Raw genomic sequence first — 23826 nt, 5'->3', positions numbered from 1 at the left:
AGGTTTTAGTTGCATACTATATAAAGTTATTTAAAAATGACTTACTGAACACTAATTGCAGTTTCTCTTTAACAATTTGGTTCTGGGTTGTAAATTGCATCTTAATATTTATCTACAGCATTAGTGTATGTTGATCACCAGAGAAAATAATCTAGATTTATGCAGCATATAGTGGTGACGTTGAGAATTGCAACCAACGGCTCACTCCGCACAAAACGCATAAGGTATATTGCACACATTTTTCGAGGCGTGTCAGATGTAGTTCAACTTTACACAGCTCCCGTTTCTGTGGCGGTTTTAGACGCGAAATGTGAATCGGCCTAAGATGTCGTCACGTTTTGGCTTCATGGTCGAAGGACATAAAGTATTTATGTAATGTCTCCGGTAGAAACAACATGGGGAATTTCACTTAAGGGGACCTGTGGTACAGGTCTGCGCAGGACTGTATTTTTCGTCCCGCTCCCTCCTGTTAAATTTTATTCCGTACCCAATAAAAATTCACCAAAGCCAATGCCTACCCAGACCTGCCCGAAACGCCTTGTGTAACCACACCCCCACAAATCTACGTCAGTTCGCAGTATGATTTGAGTTAAACAGTCCAAATGTACGGCAAGAGATGTGGGCATACTGTACAATTGCTTTGGAACCTGATGTTCCAAATATGCGTTACATTTCCATCACACACATACAGTATACGACCAATCACTAAGCACTGGTTAAATGGCCAATCATAGCACACCTTGCTTTTCAGAGCGATGAGCTTTGTTAAAAATCTTCGCATTTCAGAGAGGCGGAGCAAAGAGGAGATACAAACATGCACAGTCTCTGGAAAATACAGCATTCTTAAACCTTAAATCGTGTATACACAGTGCATTACATCTAAAACAAACAAAAAAAATCCGTGTCATATCACCCCTTTAAGATGGAAAAAAATTGGTGATAATCAACATTATATACCAAATACAATTTTATTAAGTTTATAACATTTCGTAATATCTAAATTAGGGCACAATGATGTATTATGAACTAAATACAGTATCTCACTCTCTTGTTTCTAAGTCAACCTGATCTTTTTTTAGCAGTCCAAAATCATAACCATTACGCTACACCCAACATATTTCTGTGTATAGCTCTATTCTAATCCTGCAGCAAGGAAGAGGGATCAGATCACATTATTGTTCACAGGCATCCATGTATCGTGCACGTAGGCAGTGGATGAGCTATCGCAACTATAAGCTATTTTTACAAACTAGTTCCTAACATTTTTCCATTGTGAACAGCTACAAATATGCCTAAATACCAATCTGGAGCCTCTTAAGATCTTGTCTTTTGTACTTACTGACACAATGTAGCACGGTTTTTAAAGATTAGTTTGACTTAATTTGTGACTGAACGACTGATCAATAAAAAAAATCAAAGGCTAAATGCCAGAAGAATGGAAAAGTGCCATAAGAATCCTCATTCATGTGATTTTTTATATTTTTTAATTGATTACTCCACGCTACTGTGCCATGGATTTTTTAAAGGCAGAGATCATTACTTGGAAATGGATGTCTGGTTCAAAGCCAGTGTGATAGAAAAAAACTGAATATTTTTTACAGAAAAGTTTGTGAGGCTAAAGTGTCTCACTGGTGAGGAATTTCTTTAACTTTCTCCTGGGAATGAAATGTTGATTGTAGATGAAAAGCAAAACCCTATCTGACCCCATAATAAATCTATCTGCCGACAAACACTAAGATTTGATATAAGAGAAAAGAACCCATTTAAACAAAAATAGACAGCTACAATATATTGATGTTTTGCAACTACTTTGGAAACCAACCCAAATTAATTTAAATGTTTTCCCATATGACAATAATTATTTATTAATATCCCAGTTCGGAAGAAATATACCGTTGCGTCTTTTTTGTATTTTCTGTGTTAAACGTTTGAGCAGTTAAAGGAGATTTCGGCGCGATCTAGTGGTGATGTTGCAAATTGCAACCAACGGCTCACCTTGCGAAAAACACTGCGGCAGCTGACACAGGGCTAAGATGTCGTCACGTTTTCGCTTTTTGCTAATTTACAAAACACACTGTAGAACATTTTATCCATTTAGGGCTACTGTAGAAACAACATGGTGAATTCCATGCAAGGTGGTGTTTGTAGATAGAACTAGCTTATTCTAAGCTAATAAAAACATAACACTTCATTATGTTAGGTCTTTATGCACCTCTGAAGACATAGTTATGAATATTATACTGCATTTCTGTCAATATACTCCTTAATAGTTGGCTACACAGAGCACCTTTAAATGAGCAGAATACTGCAAACATAAAAAAATGTCATAAACATCGCAGAGAATAATACACAAATAACCAAATCTATAAATCTAATAAATATAAAACTGGGGATGAGCGCAACACTATAAATCATTACAGCTCCAATTCAATGGAAATCTGAGAGGTTTTCTGCTGGTGTTGTTCATTGAAGTTCTCATCCATAGTTCTGTTTCTTATCTTCTACCATAAACTCCTGATGGTATTCTTGTTTATACAGTTAATTTATCCATTTGCCCTTTACCCAGACATTTCCCACATTTACCATTTCAGTTTTAAACTTCTGTAAGAGGCATTCTGGGAAAATGGCCCGGTTCCAGAGAGAAAGCACTGGATGGAAACGTGCTCTTTTCCTGCACTTAAGGCATTCATCATGAGCTTGAGAGGGAATGAGAACGATGTCGAGATACAAACAAACAACATGTTAAACCTCATCACAAACTTCATTTCGGATCCAACCGTAGTCATTTAAAAGCTAGTAGCTCTGAAGAGGGATTCAGGCTGGACGACACCGGCTGAAGCCCCAAAGAATGTCTATGTCGCATTTTGGAACAGGTTGATGGCAATGATCCCCGTCATGCTTCGAGGGGCTTCCCTGTGCTCTGGCTGAAGTAAACACAGCAACTACACAAGCTAATAATAAACCTCAAGATCCACGGGCCGATCCCGTTTCTCAGAACTGGGATCTATCTCACTGTCACCTACGCACATAATAACCCCGCACAACCCAGGGTCATAATCACCATTGCAAACACTTGAGTGCACAGACATGCACAAACAGACACACACTCACAATATTTCAAAGGCAAACATAAACCTGTCGCTCTCAAAGCTATGTGGAGTTGCCAAAACTGTTCTCAAGTACGAGAAGTAAACACGGTAATACAAATAATGTAAAAGTAAGAACGATTGGTTTGCTTTAAAATGTTGATCTTTGATAATGATAATGATGAAAGCAATCAATTGAATGAAGACGAAGATTAAATAAACTCATGTACTGTATACATAATGCAGAATATAAATCTCTGAAAGCATACAGGGCAAGGAGAGGTGTGATTTACTGTGATACACGAAAGTCAAGTCTAACTTTGAACAATTTACATCTTCGCTCTATATTCAATTGTATTATTAAAGATGTATTAACAAGGTTGTATGCATGTTGCATGGGTGTGCTTGCAATGCAAGTTAAGGTTCAGCTTAGAGATAAACAAAAAGAATGACTACACTATTTTACCACAAGAGAGGATCAACAAATATGAATAACATATACAATTATAGTCAATGTATGCTTTATTTCGTGTGAGCTTTTTGTTGTTCTATTCCTTTTTTTGTATTTTCTATTTTGTCATTTGTCTTTTTGATAATACAATACAATATCATTTTTACCAATAAATACCTTACACGTTTCATTCATTTTGCACCATACATATTTTACCAGTTTATGGAACCTAAGAGGGCATTAAAAGGACATCCAACATATCCCACTGAACATCATTTTTGGCCACAACTGTATACAAAACGGCCGGTCTGACTTTCCTTCTTTCATCTCCCCTTTCATCCGTTGTCACTGCCGACCTGATATGCTGACAGGTATTAATCATGTTTCAAAGCATGTGACATCCGAGCGCCAGCATGTGATTGGTGAATCAGAGTTGTGACTTTGTAATGAGTCACAGCAGGTTGTGTTAGTGACTAAATGAAAGAGAAGAAATCTGAGTAAAGCTTTCATCTGTGTTCTTCCCCCCGCCTTAGGAAAGCCCGACATCCTGACATCAGGGTGTCACTCTCAACCACGTCTCAAGTTGCCACAGGTTGGCACACGCCATCAGGTTATGCCCCGAAATATCTTCGTAATCATGCAAGCGAGTCTGACTTCCTCTATGTGTGTGCCCGCAAACTTTTTAATGGATTACATACAGTAATGGAAGTCTACTGCAGAGACACCTGCTGGGCTTTATGTGTGACAGTTTCTAAGAACTGGGAGCAAATTCATGTCAGGCTCTGACCCGTCGCGCTTCTGTGCTTCTGTCAGACGGGTGGGGAAAATAGTTTTATAAATGTGTCTGCGAGCGACCGCGCCAAGTGCCTTTTATTATATAAAACAATATCTTTTTAACATGCTCGGCTGCAGCGTTTGAACCCTGCTAGTTGACCGCCGTTTGCGTGTTTAATGGAAAAAAAATGCAAATGCTTTTGTGCGAGAGATTTGACTTTTAAACTTCAAACATCTGCCTCACTCTGCTTGCATCTCTTTGTGCCCCGCCGTGACACATCCCCCTGCAGAGGGGATGATGGGTAGTCCCCTCTCTGGGGCATTAATTGGGAGATGAGGCATGCTGGTGCCAGATTCAAAACAGATACAGAAAGGCAAAATTCGAGAAAGTGAGAGAGAGAAAATGCGTGACACGGGTAACAGTAAAAATAAAAAATAGATGCATTGAAAAGTTACTTGATGATGACAGAAAGGATTTAGAAACTACAGATTTCAAGACCTTAAATGGTCTTTAAGGGCAAAAAATTGAAAATTCTAGATTCCAAAAAATAATCTTCATTTAAAACTTTTTAATACAGTTTTTGTATATAACACATTTATGAATTTCAACAGGTTTCTGCCTGAATACAGTAGTTGTACCTTGCAAATCAAAAGATTTCGATTTGGTTACTAAGCCGACAGAGATGGAACGTGATAATGAGATAAACAATAATTTGATTTGAATTACACATTCATACACAACAGTACGTGTTATATTGTTTACACACTTAAACAAACAAACATCAAACAAACGCTTCATTTCTCACCTTTATATGACAGGTGTACTCGGGGCGCCGTGCGCGTGTTGCCATGACAACCCCATACACAGAGACTCAGGATGAGTAGCAGGGTTTGCATCATGGTTATGATAATGACAGCAGTAACCCACTGAGATCTGCAAGAGAAAAGGAGAGTACTGTATAATAATAATAACAATTTGTCACATTTATATAGCGCTTTTCTGGGTGCGTACATGGAAGGGAGGAATCTCCTCAAACACCACCGGCTGTATGAGTTAAAGCCAAAGCCTCCGTTAATGTTTATTCCTCATACGCATTTATTTATAAAACTTGAAAATTTGTTTTTATAAATCACTGTATGAAAAGATTGATTTTAACAATGCCTCAGACCTGTTAGCACAGAAGCACTCACCCTGAAAAGCCCTGAACTAAATTAGGGTCTGTTCACAGGTCACTGACAATCTGAGAAAGATCCCACCCCTCATCTGAGAGGCTCTATAGACAGAGAAACAAAGCACTAAAGCTGGCTCGTTTGCTTTTTAATATTTGACTACTGAAATGTTTTCACACAAAACAAAACAGCATTTACTGCCATCCACCACGAGGGCTATAAACACCTTCCCCGAGACAAGTTAAATCTCGACGTGGAGGTAAACACAGCCTCTCAAATTATTCATAGGTTCACTCAGTCCACTTTTATTTGCTTTAGTTTATTCTTTCATGTTTTCTTCCCCGCTTTTATATCCATAAAGACAAATATCTGGACTCTCTGCCCTTTTCCACAATAATAGATGAATGTTATAGATGGTTTTGGAGAGGGCGTTATGTCTCTCTGCAGTAGAGACAAGCGCCCGAAGGAGATTAGAAAAGTATGTAGTGAGAGAGCAATGGTTTCTTAAATAGGTCTGGCAAATCCTCGCAGCTACGGCAAATCCATGTCACACTGTCGTACTTTAAATCATAAACTCTTATAGCCTCGGATGACAGGGGTCTAAAAAACCACTTTGTGCCTCCGTATCTGCAGAAAATCACCCTGTTTAAGGTGATAAATGGTGGGCATATTTCTTAGCACAGATTTACATACTTAATGAGGGATAACCATAATGACAATGCAAAACAAGTTTTATAATCACAATGCTCGGGTTTTTCGCAAAGACAATGAGCTCAGAACAATGTTGATTTATATATAATATGTCAATGACAAAGCAGCACAACTTTAACTCAATAAAGCTGTTCGGTCATGACAATTTGTAGGCCAACATGGAAGGTTAATTCGCCACGGGTTCCCCTTGGAATTTCTAATGGTGTTTTAGAAAAGCGCTTTTTTGATTTATGAGCACATTTAAACCCAATTATAATATTCTTTAAGGAGGTTTTCCTGTTTTGTTCTACAACACATATTATACTCAGTTATACCACAAATGCACAGTACATTTAAAACCACTGCTTTAAAACAACAAGAAACTTGCTTGCACAACTACAACTGGTTATAACAAATGATGACTACATTGAGTTATTGTTCTATATTTTAGCATTTTCATAGTAATATTTGTGGTATTCCATAGTTTTTGTAAAATTACTAATATAAAATGTGTTAAGTTATCAAAATAAAAAATTACTCAGTAAGTTATACAACATTTTTTAGTGCTAGCTATACAACTGGAAAGTCCCTTATTGTTAACCACAGAGCTTAGTTTACTCATAAATGTATACCTCAACCTATTCAAAAACTCCCAAGGGAACCTATTGCTCAAAAGTACGAATTCTCTTCCAGGATTTAAGACTACGCACTAACCAGCCATTTAAAATAATATCTGAGGTAAAAGTAATTAAATCATTAAAATGATTAGCGTAGCCTCGAGTTTGTTGTGGTTCTTTCACTAACTGATTCGATGTTTGTGTAGTTTGTAATGCACTTTGAAGTGCTGGAGTCAGGTCCTCTGCCAGACTGAATCACACATTTCCAACTATTAAAAATGGAACAATAGCTGAATGACACCACTCTTTAACTAGGATAAATGCTCTGATTTAACCACCATAAATATCAGGAATTTGAACACAGTCATACCTCGAATAAGAATATTGAAATGCTTTAATAATAATCTTAAAGCAAATTTATTAAAGGGGTAGTAGTCTGTTAACTGTCACCCGTCCTGTATACGGGACACCTAAGTTTGCAGCAATATTGTGCATGTCATTTCTAATCGAATCACGACAAACTATATATCATTGGAAAGGTATAAGACTCTAGAATACAGATTTCTTTGGTGTTTTTCAAAATAATTAATGTAGGGAGATAAATTTATTCTTTTTTATAAAGAGTGTCCTCAGATTTTTTGTTATCCTTTTGAACCATATTTTTTTTATGCATTTTTTTAATCAAAGAAAACCTAACAACATACCATAAAAAAAAATTTGTGTGTATGTGTGTGAGATTTTTTGTTGTTGCAATAATCAGCTACATTTCTTTTTTCAAACGAGCCCAACAGCAAATCTGTATTCCAAAGAATTCATGAGTTACCTCCATTTTAGTTTCAATATGCGTTTTCATGTGTAGGCTCAAAAAGGGCTCTGACAGTTAACAGTTAAGGGAATAGTTCACCCAAAAAATTCAATTCTGTCATCATTTACTCACCCTCAAGTACCACACAGTTCTGGGCACCCTTGACTTGTTTATCATAGTAAAAAACTGCTTCCACTATAGTATCCCCAAACTGTTTGGTTGCAAACATTCTTCTGGATATGTTTTATTGCGTATGGCAAAACAACAACATGTGTACAGGTTTGGAATAGACATGGGCCAAATACCGGTTCCAAGGTATACCGTTTTTAAGGTATGAGCGGTGTTTACACAAAAATACATTATTAAGTCATGTAATGCCATATTTGATGTTTAGGTTTAATAAATGGGCTATTACAAAAATATGTTTGTTGAAAGTAGTATAATTTTAAGGCTTTATTTTTACCTGACATATATGTTCTATGGATGTTGGTTAAAAAGAAAATGTATTTGTGTCCAGTAGAAAAAGTTGTTGTTTGTATACACAGAAATTTGAAAATAACACATTTTAATGTTGTAATCGCAATACCATGAAACCGTGACTCCATTGCTAAAGGTTATCATAGCGTCAAAATCTCATACCGGCCCATGCCTAGTTTGGAACATTGAGTAAATGGTGACAGAATTTTAATTTTTGGGTAAACTAAAGTAAGCGTGCAGCACAACTGATGCAGAAAAGATGATCCAGAACAAAAGATGAGAGAAATAAAACAATGACAACAATATTCAGTCTTCCTCCTTTAAAAAGCACCAGAGAGTCAGTGATCTATAAAGTTTTTAAAATGATTGTTATTTTGTCAAATATAAAGTCATCCATCCAGAGACAAGAGGCTGAGTGTTATGATGTACTAAACACATATATTATATATGATGTAGTGGAAATAGCTAAATGGTGATGTCAATATGCACTACTTTGAGTTAACCAAACACTACACGTATCAGTACAGTGCTACAAATAAATCTAAATGACTGTATATCTGAACCTTGTTCACCTTGAACCCCTTTTATTTTAAAATCACTGTAAATTTGAGGGTGTTGTCATGGGTGAGCCCTGTACCTAACATTAAGAGGCCGCACATGTCTCTCAAATTATATGTCTCTCTCTCTCTCTTTGTGTGTGTGTGTGTGTGTATAAGGGAACCACACCTGCACAGAGAGCAACAGAATGACGAGGTTCTCATAAACGGACAGGAAATAGAGTGAGACTGAGAATAATGGAGGTCAAAGATGATGGGTGAGGCAAAAAAATGAACAGGAAAAATGAGATGAACTGCAGAGAGAATGAAATACAACAGAAGGGTAGAGAAACAGATACAAAAGGCAAGTGAGGAGGTCTGAAGATCATCTTGATCAGGGATTTCTAAACATGGATACTTAAAAGTTAAATTTCATTCATTTACATATCATTTCAAACCTTTATGACTTTATCTCCCGCAGAACACAAAAGAAGATATTTTGAAGAAAGTTGGTAACTGAACAGAGCTGACCCCCTCTCACTTCTATTGTATGGACACAAATCCAATGCAAGTGAATGGGTGCTGTTAAAATATCTTCTTTTGTGTTCTGCGAAAGAGAGAAAGTCATACAGGTTTGAAATGCCAAGGGGGAGTAAATGATGGCTAAATTTTCTTTTTTGGGTGAACTGTCACTTTAAGTGGATTCTTGGAAAAACATAAAAATTGAAATCAATGATATTTAATAATAAAATAATTGTAATATATTAAATAATACAGAACTTTGTGCATAAAAAGGTGTGATTATAAAAAAACAGCTCATCAGATCAAAAGAGTCCAAAATATCAATTTTATAAGATTAAATATTATGTATAAGTGATGGTACTTGTAGCTACAGTATTTTGATGGGGTTGTATAAAAAACCTGTTCAGATAAATATACAGCCGCATTGCATTATGGGATGCTCAACAACACAAAATCCGTCTCACAACACTACTCTGTAAAGTTCACTCATTGAATTGTTTAAATTGTAATAGTAGAGAATACAAAAAAGAATAAAACTGGCACTGTCTCTCTTTCTCCATGCTGTTTTCTGTCTAACACTCTCTCAATTTTTTTCTCTCCAGCTGAGCTCCTCTTCAAGTGGAAATTAGTTTCCATGCAGCAGGCATGAATACAGAAAACCAATAGCGCAGCGCATTTACCATTAAGAAGCCTGGGTGTGTGGAAACAGTAGGTCATGGGGCGACTTGACACAAAGGATTCTGGGAGACTTTCCCTCAATGATTCAACCACAGTGGCTCCCTCCTGCTGAACCCATGTCTGCATTTTCACTCAGAAGAGCCTTTAAAGAGATGACAGCTATATCTCAGGGTCAGTTAGAAGATGGTACCAATTTAAAAGTAAACCGAATGAGAGTCCCTATACGCAAAACATTGGACTAATGAAAAAATACACAGACCTTTAACAAAGGAAGACTTTAAGCGGGGCTCCCCGACGGAACCCCAAGGAATAAAAATCAAGCCATGACGGATCACATGACCAACACCCTTCGTGTCCCTCATTATTGAAAAGAATGCAAATTCTCTGGTGTTTAAAACCTAACATGAAATCCCTCCCGTCTTTAGCTAAAGAACTCAAAAGTACATTTACAGAAGTCTCTAGGCAAGAGCTTCATGCAGTCAGTAAACAGGCTTTGAAATACAACATTACCAGTTAGCAGGTCATTTCTTAGCCCTGAAGGATCGTCTATGGCTGATAACCCTGTGCCACATTCCTCCATAGGAGACAGGCCATTTCTCATTTCCAAGACTATTGGTCCTTCACATTAATCTCTTAGTGACAGAAGACTTGTTTTCACATGTCTGTCCAGTCTCTTCTTTGACATCCTTTGTGTTTGATGTAATCCTTTTAACTCATCTTCAGTATAGGCCTACGTGAACCAAAACGTTTGGAGATACAGTACTCTGCAAAAAGAACACCATCAGCTTTCTTGTCTTAACGTGTTGTTTAACTGACCATACATATTTAGGACAACAGAAAATACAAGACATAAGTACACACACGTGTGGTTTCTGTGTATTATAGGGACATTCCATATACAATAATTGTTTTATTGTACAAACTATATATTGTATTTCCCTAAATCCAACCAATCCTTTCTGCATTTTTACATTTTCAAATAAACATCATTTAGTTCACTGAATCATAAAAAGCTAAATCTTTTAACTAAAAAAAATGTCCCCAAACGGTCAACTATTACGGCTTACCAGGACCACGCACGCGTACGAATCCACCCAACCACACACAAATAAACAAACAAATAAATAAAACACCATTTTCAAAACAAAATGGCTTCTTTACAGAAAAAATTCAGTATTTATTGTGTCCACACTTGGCACGAAGCACATCTTGAACGCTTTTGGGGAGAGTGTCCGGAATTTGTTTGAAATGAGAATTTGGAGTTTAATACTGCATAGAAAATTTCTGCTTGTATTCGTAATAAAAATAAATAATTATATAGCGACGGCCATTAAACCACTGCTTAAACACCACTACTGAAATTTATGGTGATGTAAGACTTTTACACAGTACTGTATAATCCCATTTCTTCATACATACTGTATAAACCAGGTTTCACAGGTTTAGCTTAAGCCAGGACTATATGTCTATGTAAAAACAATTTAATTGTGCTAATTATGCTAACATGCCATACAAAAATTCTTCCTTTTGTGCATTTTGAGACAAAAGAATGGCACTGATGTATTTTAAGATAAGTCACTGCTAACTGTTTTCAGTCAAGATAGCTCTAACATTTATTTTAGTGTAGGACCAGTTTTAAACCTTGTCCGGGAAACCCCCCCCCATTGTACAGTTTCACAGACAAGGTTTAGAGTAGTCCCAGACTCAAATGAAAGTTTGAGCTTCCTTATCTTAAAATACGTCATTGCCATTGTTTTGAATCAAAATGCTAAAAGTAAGGTTTTTTTGAAGGCATGTTGTAAAATCGACTTAAATGTCCTTATTTTTTCCTCAGGCATAGTAGTCCTGGTTTAAACTAATCCCTGTCCGGGAAACCACCCTCATAATGTGTAGAAAAGTGATGATCCTCATTACCTCAGATTAATTCTCACCGGGTTTAGGAAACCAGTGGGACACTCTAAGTAGTATGAAAGCAATAATTCAACACAAAAACACAATTAATTGAAACCAGGAAAGCTTTAATTCAGACTCACAGACTCTATTTCAACTGCAACAGCTGTCAACCTTAAACCACACACAAAACTTAAGACAGTATGACTAATGATGGCTGAACCCTGCATGCCAAGAAAATCAAGAAAACATGAGAGCTTCAAAAACCAAAAGTTGAACTTGGGTCCACTTGCCAGAACTTTCATTCGATTGGACTCAATGTGCTCTGTGTTTTCAAGGATGTGGTTAAACATCCACGTGTCAACACACAACGTCACCTCTTGGGTTACAGTAGGTTCATCCATAAAACATCTCATACCTTTTCTAGCAAGCGATTAATGTGACGCAGTTCTCTCAGTTTTGGGCAGTTTGTGGCTGGAGTGACAGATTGCATGTTTATCTGGGCCACCTGATCTCCAGAGACACATTGTTGTTCCATAGAGAGAAATAAAATGGGTACAGAAGGGGACCATTGTGGTACTGTCAATACATTTTGCCATCTCGCTCTAGCCTGAAGCTGTTATTTTCAACATCTGCAAAGAATAATAATTTCGTGCAAGGAGGTAATCACATATTCAGGACCGGTGCTGGAGGTGGTGTGTGTGCACTTCTGCTATGAGGTTTCATTTATTCATTAAATAAATAGGCCAATGACAAAACCAGAAAAGAATCTATGTTAGCATTCAGTCATAATACTCAATGTTACTAATGACTGACTTCCTGTATTCAATAAACTCAAGCCAATAGTGAAGTTGAAGCACCTGTTATTTAGATAAAAGACAATCATTTTATAAAGATCATTATACATTTTTGATGAGGTAAAGAAACGAAAAATCCTAAAATATTCTATTAATACAGATTATGATAACATGAAAAAACTGAACAAGCTACTAAAATCCCCCCAAATTCTTAGGCTGCATTACATTTTCCGTGGATGAGCCCAGAAACATATTCTGCTGTCCAACCTGCCCTGAGGCTTCTGAAGATTCTATGACCAAGTTTCAGTCTAAGTAAAGACTGGAGAAAGCAGAAACATGAGCCTTAGCCACAGTAATTAAAGCACTGAGGTGGAGAGGTGAAGGTGAGGCAGTCAACCCTATCACCTCTCTGAACGTGAGCTGGGTGGGGCTAACGCGGCCTGCTGTCAATGTTAGCGCTCATTAGCGTGAAGCATTAGCTCAGCAATAGAGCTGCCACTGACTTGGGAAAACAGCCCCCAGGGGCTAACAAGTGCGCAAAAGGGGTCAAGAGGGTCGTGTTTCAACATCCAGCACAGAAGAAACAATCATTTACTAGAAACTCAGACTTGACTATTCAGGTGTTACTTTCTAAGTTGCGGCTAAAGCTTCTTTTCAATGAAATCAACTCTATATAGTTTGGGCGTTTGTTTGCCAGAGATATCAGATTTTCTTCTAACTGAAAGTTGGTGCCATAATCTTTTTATTTTCAGGTCACTTTAGATAAAAGCATCGGCTAAATAAATAAATACACTGTACTGTTACCTATAGCATTCCAAATATATATTTCGTCGCTGTCCTTCCATTTCCTGAAAAAAGTACTGTTTTTCAGGAAATGGAAAAAACATTACGTTTTAAAGTTTTGCCTTTTTGTATTGGACCCGAGTTGGATAATAAAACAAGCAGATTGACCATCCAGAGGCGTATTTAGATTGCTCATCATGTTCGCAGGGTTATGAATGAATTTAATACATTTGATTATATCATTTTATATAATTATAAGGTATAGACTTGTACACACTGGGACAAGAATCGCACACGTTTTTACTTGTCGCTGCACAACTTGATACTTCTGAAACTCGCTTGTCACACAGAAGAAGGGTTCATCTTGCTTCCTCTTCATCAATGTATGCTAGGCAAGAGCGTTTTTTATCTTGAGCGCCACCAATTCGTGTTTTACTGTAATGTTAGCAGCTCCAGGAACTTGAACAAAAGCACCAATCTCATTGGTTGGCCAGTTTTTTAACACAGCGGTCAAACAAAAAAAACGAGCCTGAGGCGGTTTAAAAAAAAAAGGTAATGTTTTGCACATTGGTGTGCACACTCACATTGGCGCCCTTGGCGCGATTATCATCCCGGGCTTGACAAGCATTAATGCTACATCAGCCCGTCACTGATAATAGACTTAGTCAAATGATTTGATAACTTAATGCTGCGCAGTTTTAGGTGTTTAAAATACAGTTGTAATTTACACACTAAGTATGTGACCAAGAACATTTTAACATTACACGACTGCATACTGCGTCATCAAACAACACCTTTAACAATAGTAATAACTAAAATACGGACATATTGTATTTGATAGGGTAACCTAGGGTATTTCATATCTATTCAAATAATCTGTGCCATATAATATTTGCTTACTCATCCATTAAAACACATGTGAGAGTGGAGTCTATGTCGAGTCCAAGTTGGTGGGGAAGCTCTCTCCATTTCGAAAACGCCACACCAATATTGATCCTCGTTTTATTGCTACTTTTGTCCTTAAGCCTGCTTGCCTCATTTGGACTACATTTACGTTTTTTAGGATTTTCTTTACTTGTCAACTAGTAGTTGTGACTCGTGATCCATAACTGAACAAAAAAAACGCTTCATCCCATATGCTGTATAACCGCCACTTCCGTAGTTTTTACGAACGGAAAATGAGGATAGTGCAGATATTAAGTCACTGATATGCCACAATTACAAGGGAGACAAGGAACGAGCTATTATTTAAAATAGAAATTTTTCTGGATTTTCACATTTCTGGGAACATTTGGGATAATGCAAGTACCCAACTGCATGAAATAAATCACACTGTGCAAGGGTTTTTTGGATATTTCATAAAATAATTACATATGGTGTCTTTAAAACTTTAAAGGATGACTAATAATAATGATTTATATAAAAAAATATAAATCAAGAAATATGGAGATACAAGGTTTAAGGACAGCAGCGATTTATTTATTAAGAAGTTATTAAAAAAAGAAACTATTTCAGATTGCATTCTATTTTACTTGGATAAAACCTTTTTTGTGTTGTAAAAAAAGACCCAAAATGTAAAAAATCATATAATACAAAGTTAAACAGTTGTTAAGTTAAAACGATGTCACAGAATAATAATATGTGACTATATATACTTTTGTCTGTAGTGTATATATTTTTTTCATTTACATATTCATTGAGAAATGGGTATTCCAATGTACAGTCTTAGAAAGCCAATTAACCTTTTTTCAATTTCAGATGTCATTTAAATTCAAGTTTTTTCTGTTTTACACATACACAGTTTGTACATTTGTGGTCTGCTGCATTACACAACTGCTAATGTCGACTCCATGTGATTTATAGCTTGTGTTTCATTTTTTCCCCTGGAAAAGCGGCTGCTAAATAAAAATGTAAATCCGTAAAAATGGCAAAAAAATGAACTCTTACTATGACTCAATTTGTATGTTTATTGCAGCAATATCATACACATCTAGCTGTAATTCTTTAATACTGCTTCTGCAAGACCTCTTTCCTCCACTTTACTCTGCAAACTTTCCCACCACCAACAATAAAGGTACAAATTTGTTACAAGAAGTGGGAATTGTGTCAGAATCTATTGTGTTTTTTTTTGCTTTTCTATCATTCATTGTAGTCTTTACTACATGTTTTTGGTTCTACCCTGCAAACATGGCTGTCAGCCAGTACTGAAGTATCCAAGTAGCATACCAGATTGCCTTACTCAGGGCCAAAGCAGGTTCATGTTGTGGTCTCAGTAGATGAGGGACGGTTTTCTTGAATGTGCATATGCTCTCTAGTGTCAGGGAGCTAAGTGCATGCCACCGTTGAGGGAATTGTGGCCCTTCTCCAACTCTAATGTTGGCTGCCCCCTACGCACAGGTCCTGGATTCTGCATTTAAAGCGGGTGGAGCAGAGAGCTTCGGAGTCATTGGCTAAGCTTTACCACCCTTAAGAACCGGATTCAGCTCCTGTCTTCAAAGGCTGCTAAGCTCCAACATCTTATCTGCCGTTCTTTGAAGCGACCGCCGCCAGCAGCCACAACGACATCTGACCTTCAAACGACGGTGTTGTGCAGTCACCAAGCTACACGCAACAACGGTGAAGCCAAAAATGCAGCCCGGCACATATTGCGGGTTTAACGGTCTCCGCAGGAAAGAATGTGCCACTAATTTAGAAATAACAAAAGAGCTCTTGCATCATGCAATATTAACGCACGCTATCATTCCCGACCCGTGGAAACATAATCGTACGCACGCACACACATACATAAATAGGTGAACCCTGCTCGTCTCTCTTTTTAATCCCCAGCACAATGCTCATCACCCCTCTAGCAAAACCAGAATCCTTCATAGTGGTGCTTGAGTTGTAATGTTACAAACTGAGAGCAAGAGCATTATACAGAGGAGGGGCAAACAGCACATGGCCCTCCCGCGGCATACAGACACCTGTTTCGATGGCCCCTCTTCTTTTATTTACATGATAAACACTGAATTCCTCTACAATTACCCCGCCAGCGTGGCCTCAGCTATTCATAGCTGACAGCTGTTTTCCAGCATCAGGCGACTTCATGATGGGATGCAATGTTGTCATGCAGTGCATCAAAAGAATAAAGAGGTCTAATCTATTAGCGGTTGGTTCCGTTGGCATTTTGATCTGTTTAGCACAATGCACATAACATGACCAATAAATGAAAGGATTAAAATGACTAGTTTTCCCTTTGTTTATTTTCTTGCTTCACTCACTCAACAAACTGACTTTTTACTTCTTATTACCCCGTGCTTTTTTCCCCCGAGCGCTACAAGGAGCATCACTAAACAGTAGTGTGCCATCACAAGATCATAGAGATTCTGCATCTTTTTTGACCCAAGCCTGTTCATGCCTACACGACTTGATGACTATTTTTCACAAAATTCTCTGCCGTCTCCAGACAGAGGACAGATCATCTGGTGATCGGAGCAACTACTGTTGGTCTTTGGCTGGCCGGGACCCAGGAATCTTCAGAATGGAGGCTTAATGCTCTCAGAACTGACAGCTGCAGGGATTAGAGACTCCTGCTTGCCATTATTGACGCCCCATGTATTGTGCCTTTCCACGTAAATGTGGCACCAGGACCAGGACGGGTGGGGGTTTATGAGGGGGGTAACGGAGGTCACCGTTCTGAAGTCATGTCAGGTGTTTTTGTATTAGGATATATGAGCATCAGCATGTACAAACTAATGATAGAATGTAATTGCCCACAGGAATATCCTCCATGGACAGTAGATGAAGTTGACAACAAATGTAATTACGCCTTTCAAGAGCAAACAGCAAGACAAAAGATCTGATGTATATATGAGCTATTTGGCCTCTATAATAATTTTTTCTTCAGAGCACTTCAGCGCTACAATTCGATAACAAAGTATTAGTATGATGTACAACAATATAGTAAATTAATACTGGTTACAACTTAAATGAAAAATGAAAAAGTCTTCCTAACTAAAGGACAAACTTAAAAAAAAAACTTCAGGCAACAGAGATCATATCTACAGTAGTCTGCATTGAGTACACACTTGTTCTTAAGGTGGAAGACTCCACGCTAACATCAGTAAATTATCACTTTTGCCCCAGAGCTCCCCCCCTCCATCAACCCCTAGAGTCCGGTTTGACCCCACTTTGACCCCCCCAGCACCACTGACGCTGTCATGACAACCGTCTCAAGAGGCTTGTTGTATTTGTGGAGGGTGAGAAGTGTACATGAGTGCAGCATCTCTACATTTGGGGTGTGGTTGAAAGAGAGAGAGAGCGAGCGAGCGAGAGAGAGAGAGAGAGAGAGAGAGAGAGAGAGAGAGCGAGAGAGAGAGAGAGAGAGAAAGAGCGGGAGAGGCACTATGTGACAAATGGGAATTTTGTCATTTATGTAGTGAAGGAAAAAGTATAAAAAAACAAAAGGAATATAAAGAAAGGAAAAGTAAATGCAAATTGAAGCCCCAAATCATTTTTTTATTATGTGGATAGACAGAGAGAGAGGGAGACCAAAATTTTCAATCTTTTAAAAGAAAAAAAGGGATTACAATAGCCATAAAATTTCACTAGTAATACTGAAAAGAAATTCTGGAAGATATTAGTTGACCTGAAATTGAATAAAGTTTAAGATGGAAAAAAGATAACAGTCCCTTTCAACCAAAGAAAGAAAGCCAAACAGAGATTGAGGAAGATAGAGCACTGATGTTCTAATAATTATTTGAAAATTATAGTCGATGAAAGAATATGCAGGACTATTTATGTTCTCATGACAAATGTGCCTCCATTACGTTCAGAACGTTACGTCAACATGTTTGTACAGGTATTAATTACCCTTATCTGGGCTCTTATAGAAATATGTTAAGATAAGTATTCTGGCAAAAATGTATGTGCCTTCAAGGAGCTGAGCTTCATAGAAACATGATTCTTCTTAACTTTCCAAGTGCTATTCTTTTAAACTCTTTCCAATTACGACATCATAGGTTTTGTGAATTAATCTCTTAAGAAACCGATTCCAAGTAATCATCAGCTTCATCTTCGTCCCAATGACAAGTGAACATAAATCTGGATTACATACCCTTTGGCACGAAGCATAAATCTTAATGTAGTGGCTCAAAAAAGTATTCAGACACTAAAATCGTACAGAAATGTATGAATAGACTTACTACATTAAGAAACTAAATACCAATCTTATTGGTAGTGAAGAGAGCACAATGTACATTTCTTCAGAAAAAAGAAATTCGGTTTTGAATTACAAAATGCCTATGGTTATCCGGCTAGGAGACCTGTGTGGTTCTGGTAAAAATTGAGTGTACAGCCTGAATAAAATGATAAAAGACTGTACTGGAATAAAAATTGGTTAAAGGGATAGTTCACCCAAAAATGGGAATTCTGTCATGAATTACTCCTAGTTGTTCTAAATTTCTTTGTTTGGTTGAACACAGAGAAGGATGTTTGGATAAATTCTCGTGAATAGTGGTGAAAGGGATCCGGTTTGATCCGTGATCCATTTGGATCGCGCTCTACGGTTCGGAACGCATGTGACCCGCGGATTAAATACATTTATTCATCATTGAGTAAAATGTAGTTTTAGCCCACATGCGCTCTTGCTCTCGCTCCAGTTTTAGCGCGAGTTTTCGGGCTCTCGCTCTGTCTCCAGTATATGGACGAGTACAATGTCAAAGTCTCAGTGAAATAAAAAATGACAAATGATTTTTTTTCATGAAATAAGCGTAAATAGCTTATCAATGTGTGTCTTTTTTAATCATATACACTCATAATCTTCAGTTAAAATCGGAAAATGCACTTCCGCCCTGAAATAACTATCCATCTCAAATTATGTAAATTAACACCTGTCATTTATAATCTGATCTCTAGAGATCAGATTTTACTCTGCCGTTTACTCTGATTGCATGTTTATGTCATTGTTATTTGTTATATTGTCTTTTTTTATGCATGCATACTTTATAACATAGCCTAGAAGGTAAATAATAATATTAATGGTTTATAAGGTAAAATGTTATAGCTATGTATATTATCTGGCATTTCTAACAATAGATCATACCAAAAATTACACACTGGACCTTTAAATAATCTGTTGCAATGATCTATTGACATCTTCACAACTTTTTTTTTTAGAATTTACAATTCTTTTTCTATATTTTTTAGCCTTTTATTGACTGCAAAAACAAGTTACTGAAGTTATTATTATAATAATATATAACAAAACTATGATAAGCATTACATAATCTGATCTGAAAAATTATCCAATCCGTGACACAAAGTCCATAAAATGCTCCGAACCGTGAGTGATAATGACAAATATATTTGTAACCAAACAGTTTTGGACCCAATTGACCACCATAGTCAGAAAAATGACGATGCTAAAAGTGCACTAGGACCGTTTGCTGTCCTACGTTCTACAAAATATATTTTTTCGTGTTCAAAAAGTATAAAGTAATTTTTCCTACTATGCTAGTCAGCCACCTCATAAAAAGCCCTGTATAAAATAAATAAGAGAGATTTTAGTATGGATTGCAAAGCATCGAGGCAAGTCAGTGCATCCATGATTGGCAAGATTAATATTTCACTAAGGCCTGCCAACAATACCAAAATAAAGGCAGATCCAGTGAACCCCTGAGGGCACGATGCCTCTCAATCGATTTCAGACTTTCTTTCCTCTTCTGCCTCAATAACTGTTCAATAATTGATGAGAAACAATCCACATGGATCCCAGAATTCCACATTCAAGTCTTTCAAGCAGCAGGTTGGTTTTAATGAATAACTTCAATAGGTTGTTGCAATTCTACACCACTGAAACACCACAGTCCAAGCAAGCAATTAAAAAATTGCAAAGCACATAGAGACCACAAAAAACATAAGAGGGATTTCTTGTAAGGGCCCAGGTAACGAAGACAGAATTTTAACAACCTTCATGAGATCCATCAACGGAATATAAATCCTAATTACACACACAGGCACACAATTGATTTAACAATCAATTCCATCATTTCTAAACCTGGCATCAAACACCATCTTCATGTTTCTGAAGAAAGGAACACATACTGTAATACATTATTTATATTTATCCAGCTGCAAAAGACATGCAATGTTTTAAAATCATAACCACTAAAAGCCTTTTCATGTTTTGTTCAGGATTTTGGGTACATTATACAGAGTCAGACAGGTACAGAAGGATTTTAATATCCGAAACCATAAATGTTGCTCTGATAGAAGATTTTCAAAAGACGTAAAATAACTGTACATGCACCTGATAGATCACACAGATTAAATAACAAATAAACCAGTTATCAGACTAACAAAATGTTTAGTCTCTTTTCAGATAACTCACCCTCACAACTATTCCAAGAGCTATAAAACATCCCCATCATAAGTATAATTTTAGTTTAGTTTAATGGGACTAGTACTAAAAACGTAAATAATTGATCTGATCTCTTGCTCAATGCGAAATCTATGCTTGGAAATGTATATTAAATATTACAGGCCTGGCTTTATCTTTATTTACCGCATCATACGCATTCAAAACTATCACGCTTTTAAGTTAGGATCCACAACGCATAACCATTTCAGACTTAAATGCCTCGTATGTTCACGGCGAACTTTAACGTGCATATCGACATGTTGCCAGGTGCTCTTTTAAAGTTGTCTGCGAAGTTTGTTTTAACTTAAAACTGACCATTCCTGAGAGACTTTGCCGTGTGCGTGTGAATTGGACGAGAAAAGCTGATGTGGGAAACCGGTGGCATCTCTCAAGACGCAGGACTCGGCGCTTCCACAAACTCCCTAACTAGGCATCACGAACGGGTGACACTCAGCTTCATTTTGGGATATTGTAGGAGCTAGAAGGATGATGACCAAAATGCACTCCGTTTGGCTGCTGACAAGATTTTAAATCACAACCGAAATAAATACGTGAAAACTTCAGATAAATCGAAATAAGAAACCGCACAACCACGGTAACACAGAAACACCGCATACTGCGTTTGCGTAATTTCTAACAACAAAACACATTAACAAATCGTGATTTAAACGCCATCTTTCATTCTTTAATGAACAAAGTAGTCTACTTACTTTAGTCCAGGTAACTTAAGGAAGGCAGATGTTACATTCCGTGGCGCGCAGCTGTCCGATTCAAAGAAAACTGTTACAAATGACAAAACTCAAGCACACGTGTCAATGTCCATTTGTTTGTGCGCTCGCGTCTTCTTTTTTCGTTTTTCTGCGAGTTACTAAAGTTTCCAGGCGTCGCAGTTGAGGTACAATATGCACCGAGCACCCTTTCAAAATAACTTAGGGGAAGAAAAACTTTTACATTTCGATACGCATCGTCATCATTTTTGATAATATTGTCCTAATTCCGTTAGTAGTCCACAGTCTCTTCACTAGTCCAGTCAAGTGCTTGCAGGTGTCGCTTGTGTTGTGCTGTACCTCGCCCTCTCTCCGCTACCTCCCTATTAAAACCAGCCAGCCGTGTCACTGTTAACCAGCTCCCTGCCAGCCAGTACAGAGAGGCAGAAAACCCGACCCACCGCCTGATGAGGCACTGAATGAAGGATTGTCATGCATCTAATAAATCAGGCCTCATAGTTAATCTTACAAAGAGGGGATCATTAATAATAAGACAGTACATGGAGTTCCCAACACTGAGTCCTATTAACTTGGAGTTATTACCCTTGGTGTCAGGTGTCATGGTTTATAATAAACCTTCTAGTGGGGTTGAGGCCTCATATTTAATTCTCTCTGATGTGAAACAGAGTGTCAAATTAAGGTGCTCTGTCAAAAGCTCGAAAAATAGTGTTATCTTCTAACCACAGAGATGTTGAATCGAAAAAATATGTAAAAAAAGAATAAACGCCAGACAGTCAATTTGGTCAAAAGCGGTTACGATTAATTCTGTTTTCATTGCACGGTTTAGATATTGAAAACAAGACCTGCTGTAACATTTTTGTTTCTACATAAATATGAATATATGATCCAGCTCTCACTGTGGAGATTATTATACATCTGTGTTTAATGTTGCTTTACATTTGCCTTATGGGCTTAACAGAGAATGCCCTGGAAACCTAAACACCATAAACATAACATCTGTGCACCTCACTAGCGTGATTTGTACCATTTTAATAACAATATATACAAACCAATCACGTGTGCTTCTTTACCAACCCCAAAAGGGTGACTTAATTTAGCAGCTGTGTGTTATGCGAAGGACACTGAGAGTGTGCACAAAGAAAAACAAAACCTCATCCGCCTGGAATAACAGTGCCATTCTAGTGATTTTGCTACTCTCCCAATGTTTCTATAACAACAATAACCAACAGGTTTTTGGCACATCACAGTTGGAAAGTAAGAGAAAGCTGAAAAAAGGTGGCACGGAGGAAGAAAGACTCTAAGGGGGTCCTGACCCCTTACACAGACAGGGCGATGCCGTCATTGTGCCCGGTGTCTCGGTGCGGGAATAGGGTAAAAAGCAGTCTGGGAAATTCTTCAGATTCCTGAGAGTCCAGCCTCGGTGGCCCACAACGAAAGGAGCAGGATGACTAGGAGAAGGATTAAAGATGGCATTCACAACAGGGCACGCTTGAGTTCCTCTCTTGTGCGTGTGCGTATACAGGTTTGGCTATGCTCAACAGGGCAAGATGATTAAAAATGTGCTCACGAATATAGGAAGACATGTTGAAATCCGATGATATTGGAAGAGGTCTCTATATTTTTAAAAGCTCTTGAATTGTAAAAAACATTATCGTTTAACATCCATTAAAGGAATAGTTCACCCAAAAATGAAATTCTGTCTTCATTTACACACCCTCAAGTTGTTCTAAATCTGTATACATTTCTTTGTTCTGATGAACACATATAGACGGTCTTTGGAAAAATGCTTTAACTTAACAGTTCTTGGCCAACATTGACTAAATAGCTCTACAAATTTCTTTGTTCTGTTGAACACAAAAGAAGATATTTTGAAGAATGTAGCACTGCAAACAGTCCTTGGCACTTTTGAGCTTTGTAATTTTTCTACTATAAAGGAAAGGGTGGCCAAAAGCTGTTTGTTTAAAAGCATTCTTCAAAATATCTTTCTCTAAGTTCCTCAGAACAAAGATACTTATGCAGATTTGGAACAATTCAAGGATGAATGAATGGCCAAAATTTTATTTTGAGGTGAACTGTCCCTTTAAGTTGGGATGGAAATCATTGCATCTATGAGAGGGGTTCACTTATATAGCTTTTTAGGTCTGTCTTTCTGTGTGTGTGTCTTCTACACTCAAAACAAATCCCATGTCTCTGTTAGGTCCTTTGTGCAAAGGTCGCCCTATTCTCCAATAGACCCCAAGACCCTTCACCTCCCCGAATCAGTCGTATAAGCCTGCGTGTCTCACACAGCCTATTCAATCTCTCATGCCTGCAGATGCACACAATTTTACTGACAGGCCTGCTGCCAGGCTCCTCTACCTGCTGGGAGGATGAATCGATTGGGCTGGTTTGCTTTCACAAGGAGAAAATAATTCGGGACGGCC

General features: G+C 37.6%; 1 protein-coding gene across 2 annotated transcripts in view; it reads right to left on the bottom strand.

Annotated features, from left to right (window-relative positions):
* The window catches only part of sema3gb (sema domain, immunoglobulin domain (Ig), short basic domain, secreted, (semaphorin) 3Gb), a 34262-nt gene extending 12520 nt beyond the window's left edge, over positions 1–21742 (bottom strand). For both annotated transcript variants that reach the window (XM_056773259.1, XM_056773260.1), the window contains exons 1-2: positions 21386–21742; positions 5118–5245 (exon numbers count right to left, since the gene is read on the bottom strand). In XM_056773259.1, the coding sequence (XP_056629237.1) occupies positions 5118–5211 (94 nt within the window). In that variant the 5' untranslated portion in view covers positions 5212–5245; positions 21386–21742. The remainder of the gene's footprint in view (positions 1–5117; positions 5246–21385) is intronic.
* Between the last annotated feature and the right edge of the window lie 2084 nt (positions 21743–23826).

Source organism: Triplophysa dalaica, chromosome 18, assembly GCF_015846415.1.
Source record: "Triplophysa dalaica isolate WHDGS20190420 chromosome 18, ASM1584641v1, whole genome shotgun sequence".
NCBI lineage: Eukaryota > Metazoa > Chordata > Actinopteri > Cypriniformes > Nemacheilidae > Triplophysa > Triplophysa dalaica.
The sequence above is the reverse complement of the archived record's forward strand: the minus strand, read 5'-3'. Positions and strand labels throughout refer to the sequence as shown.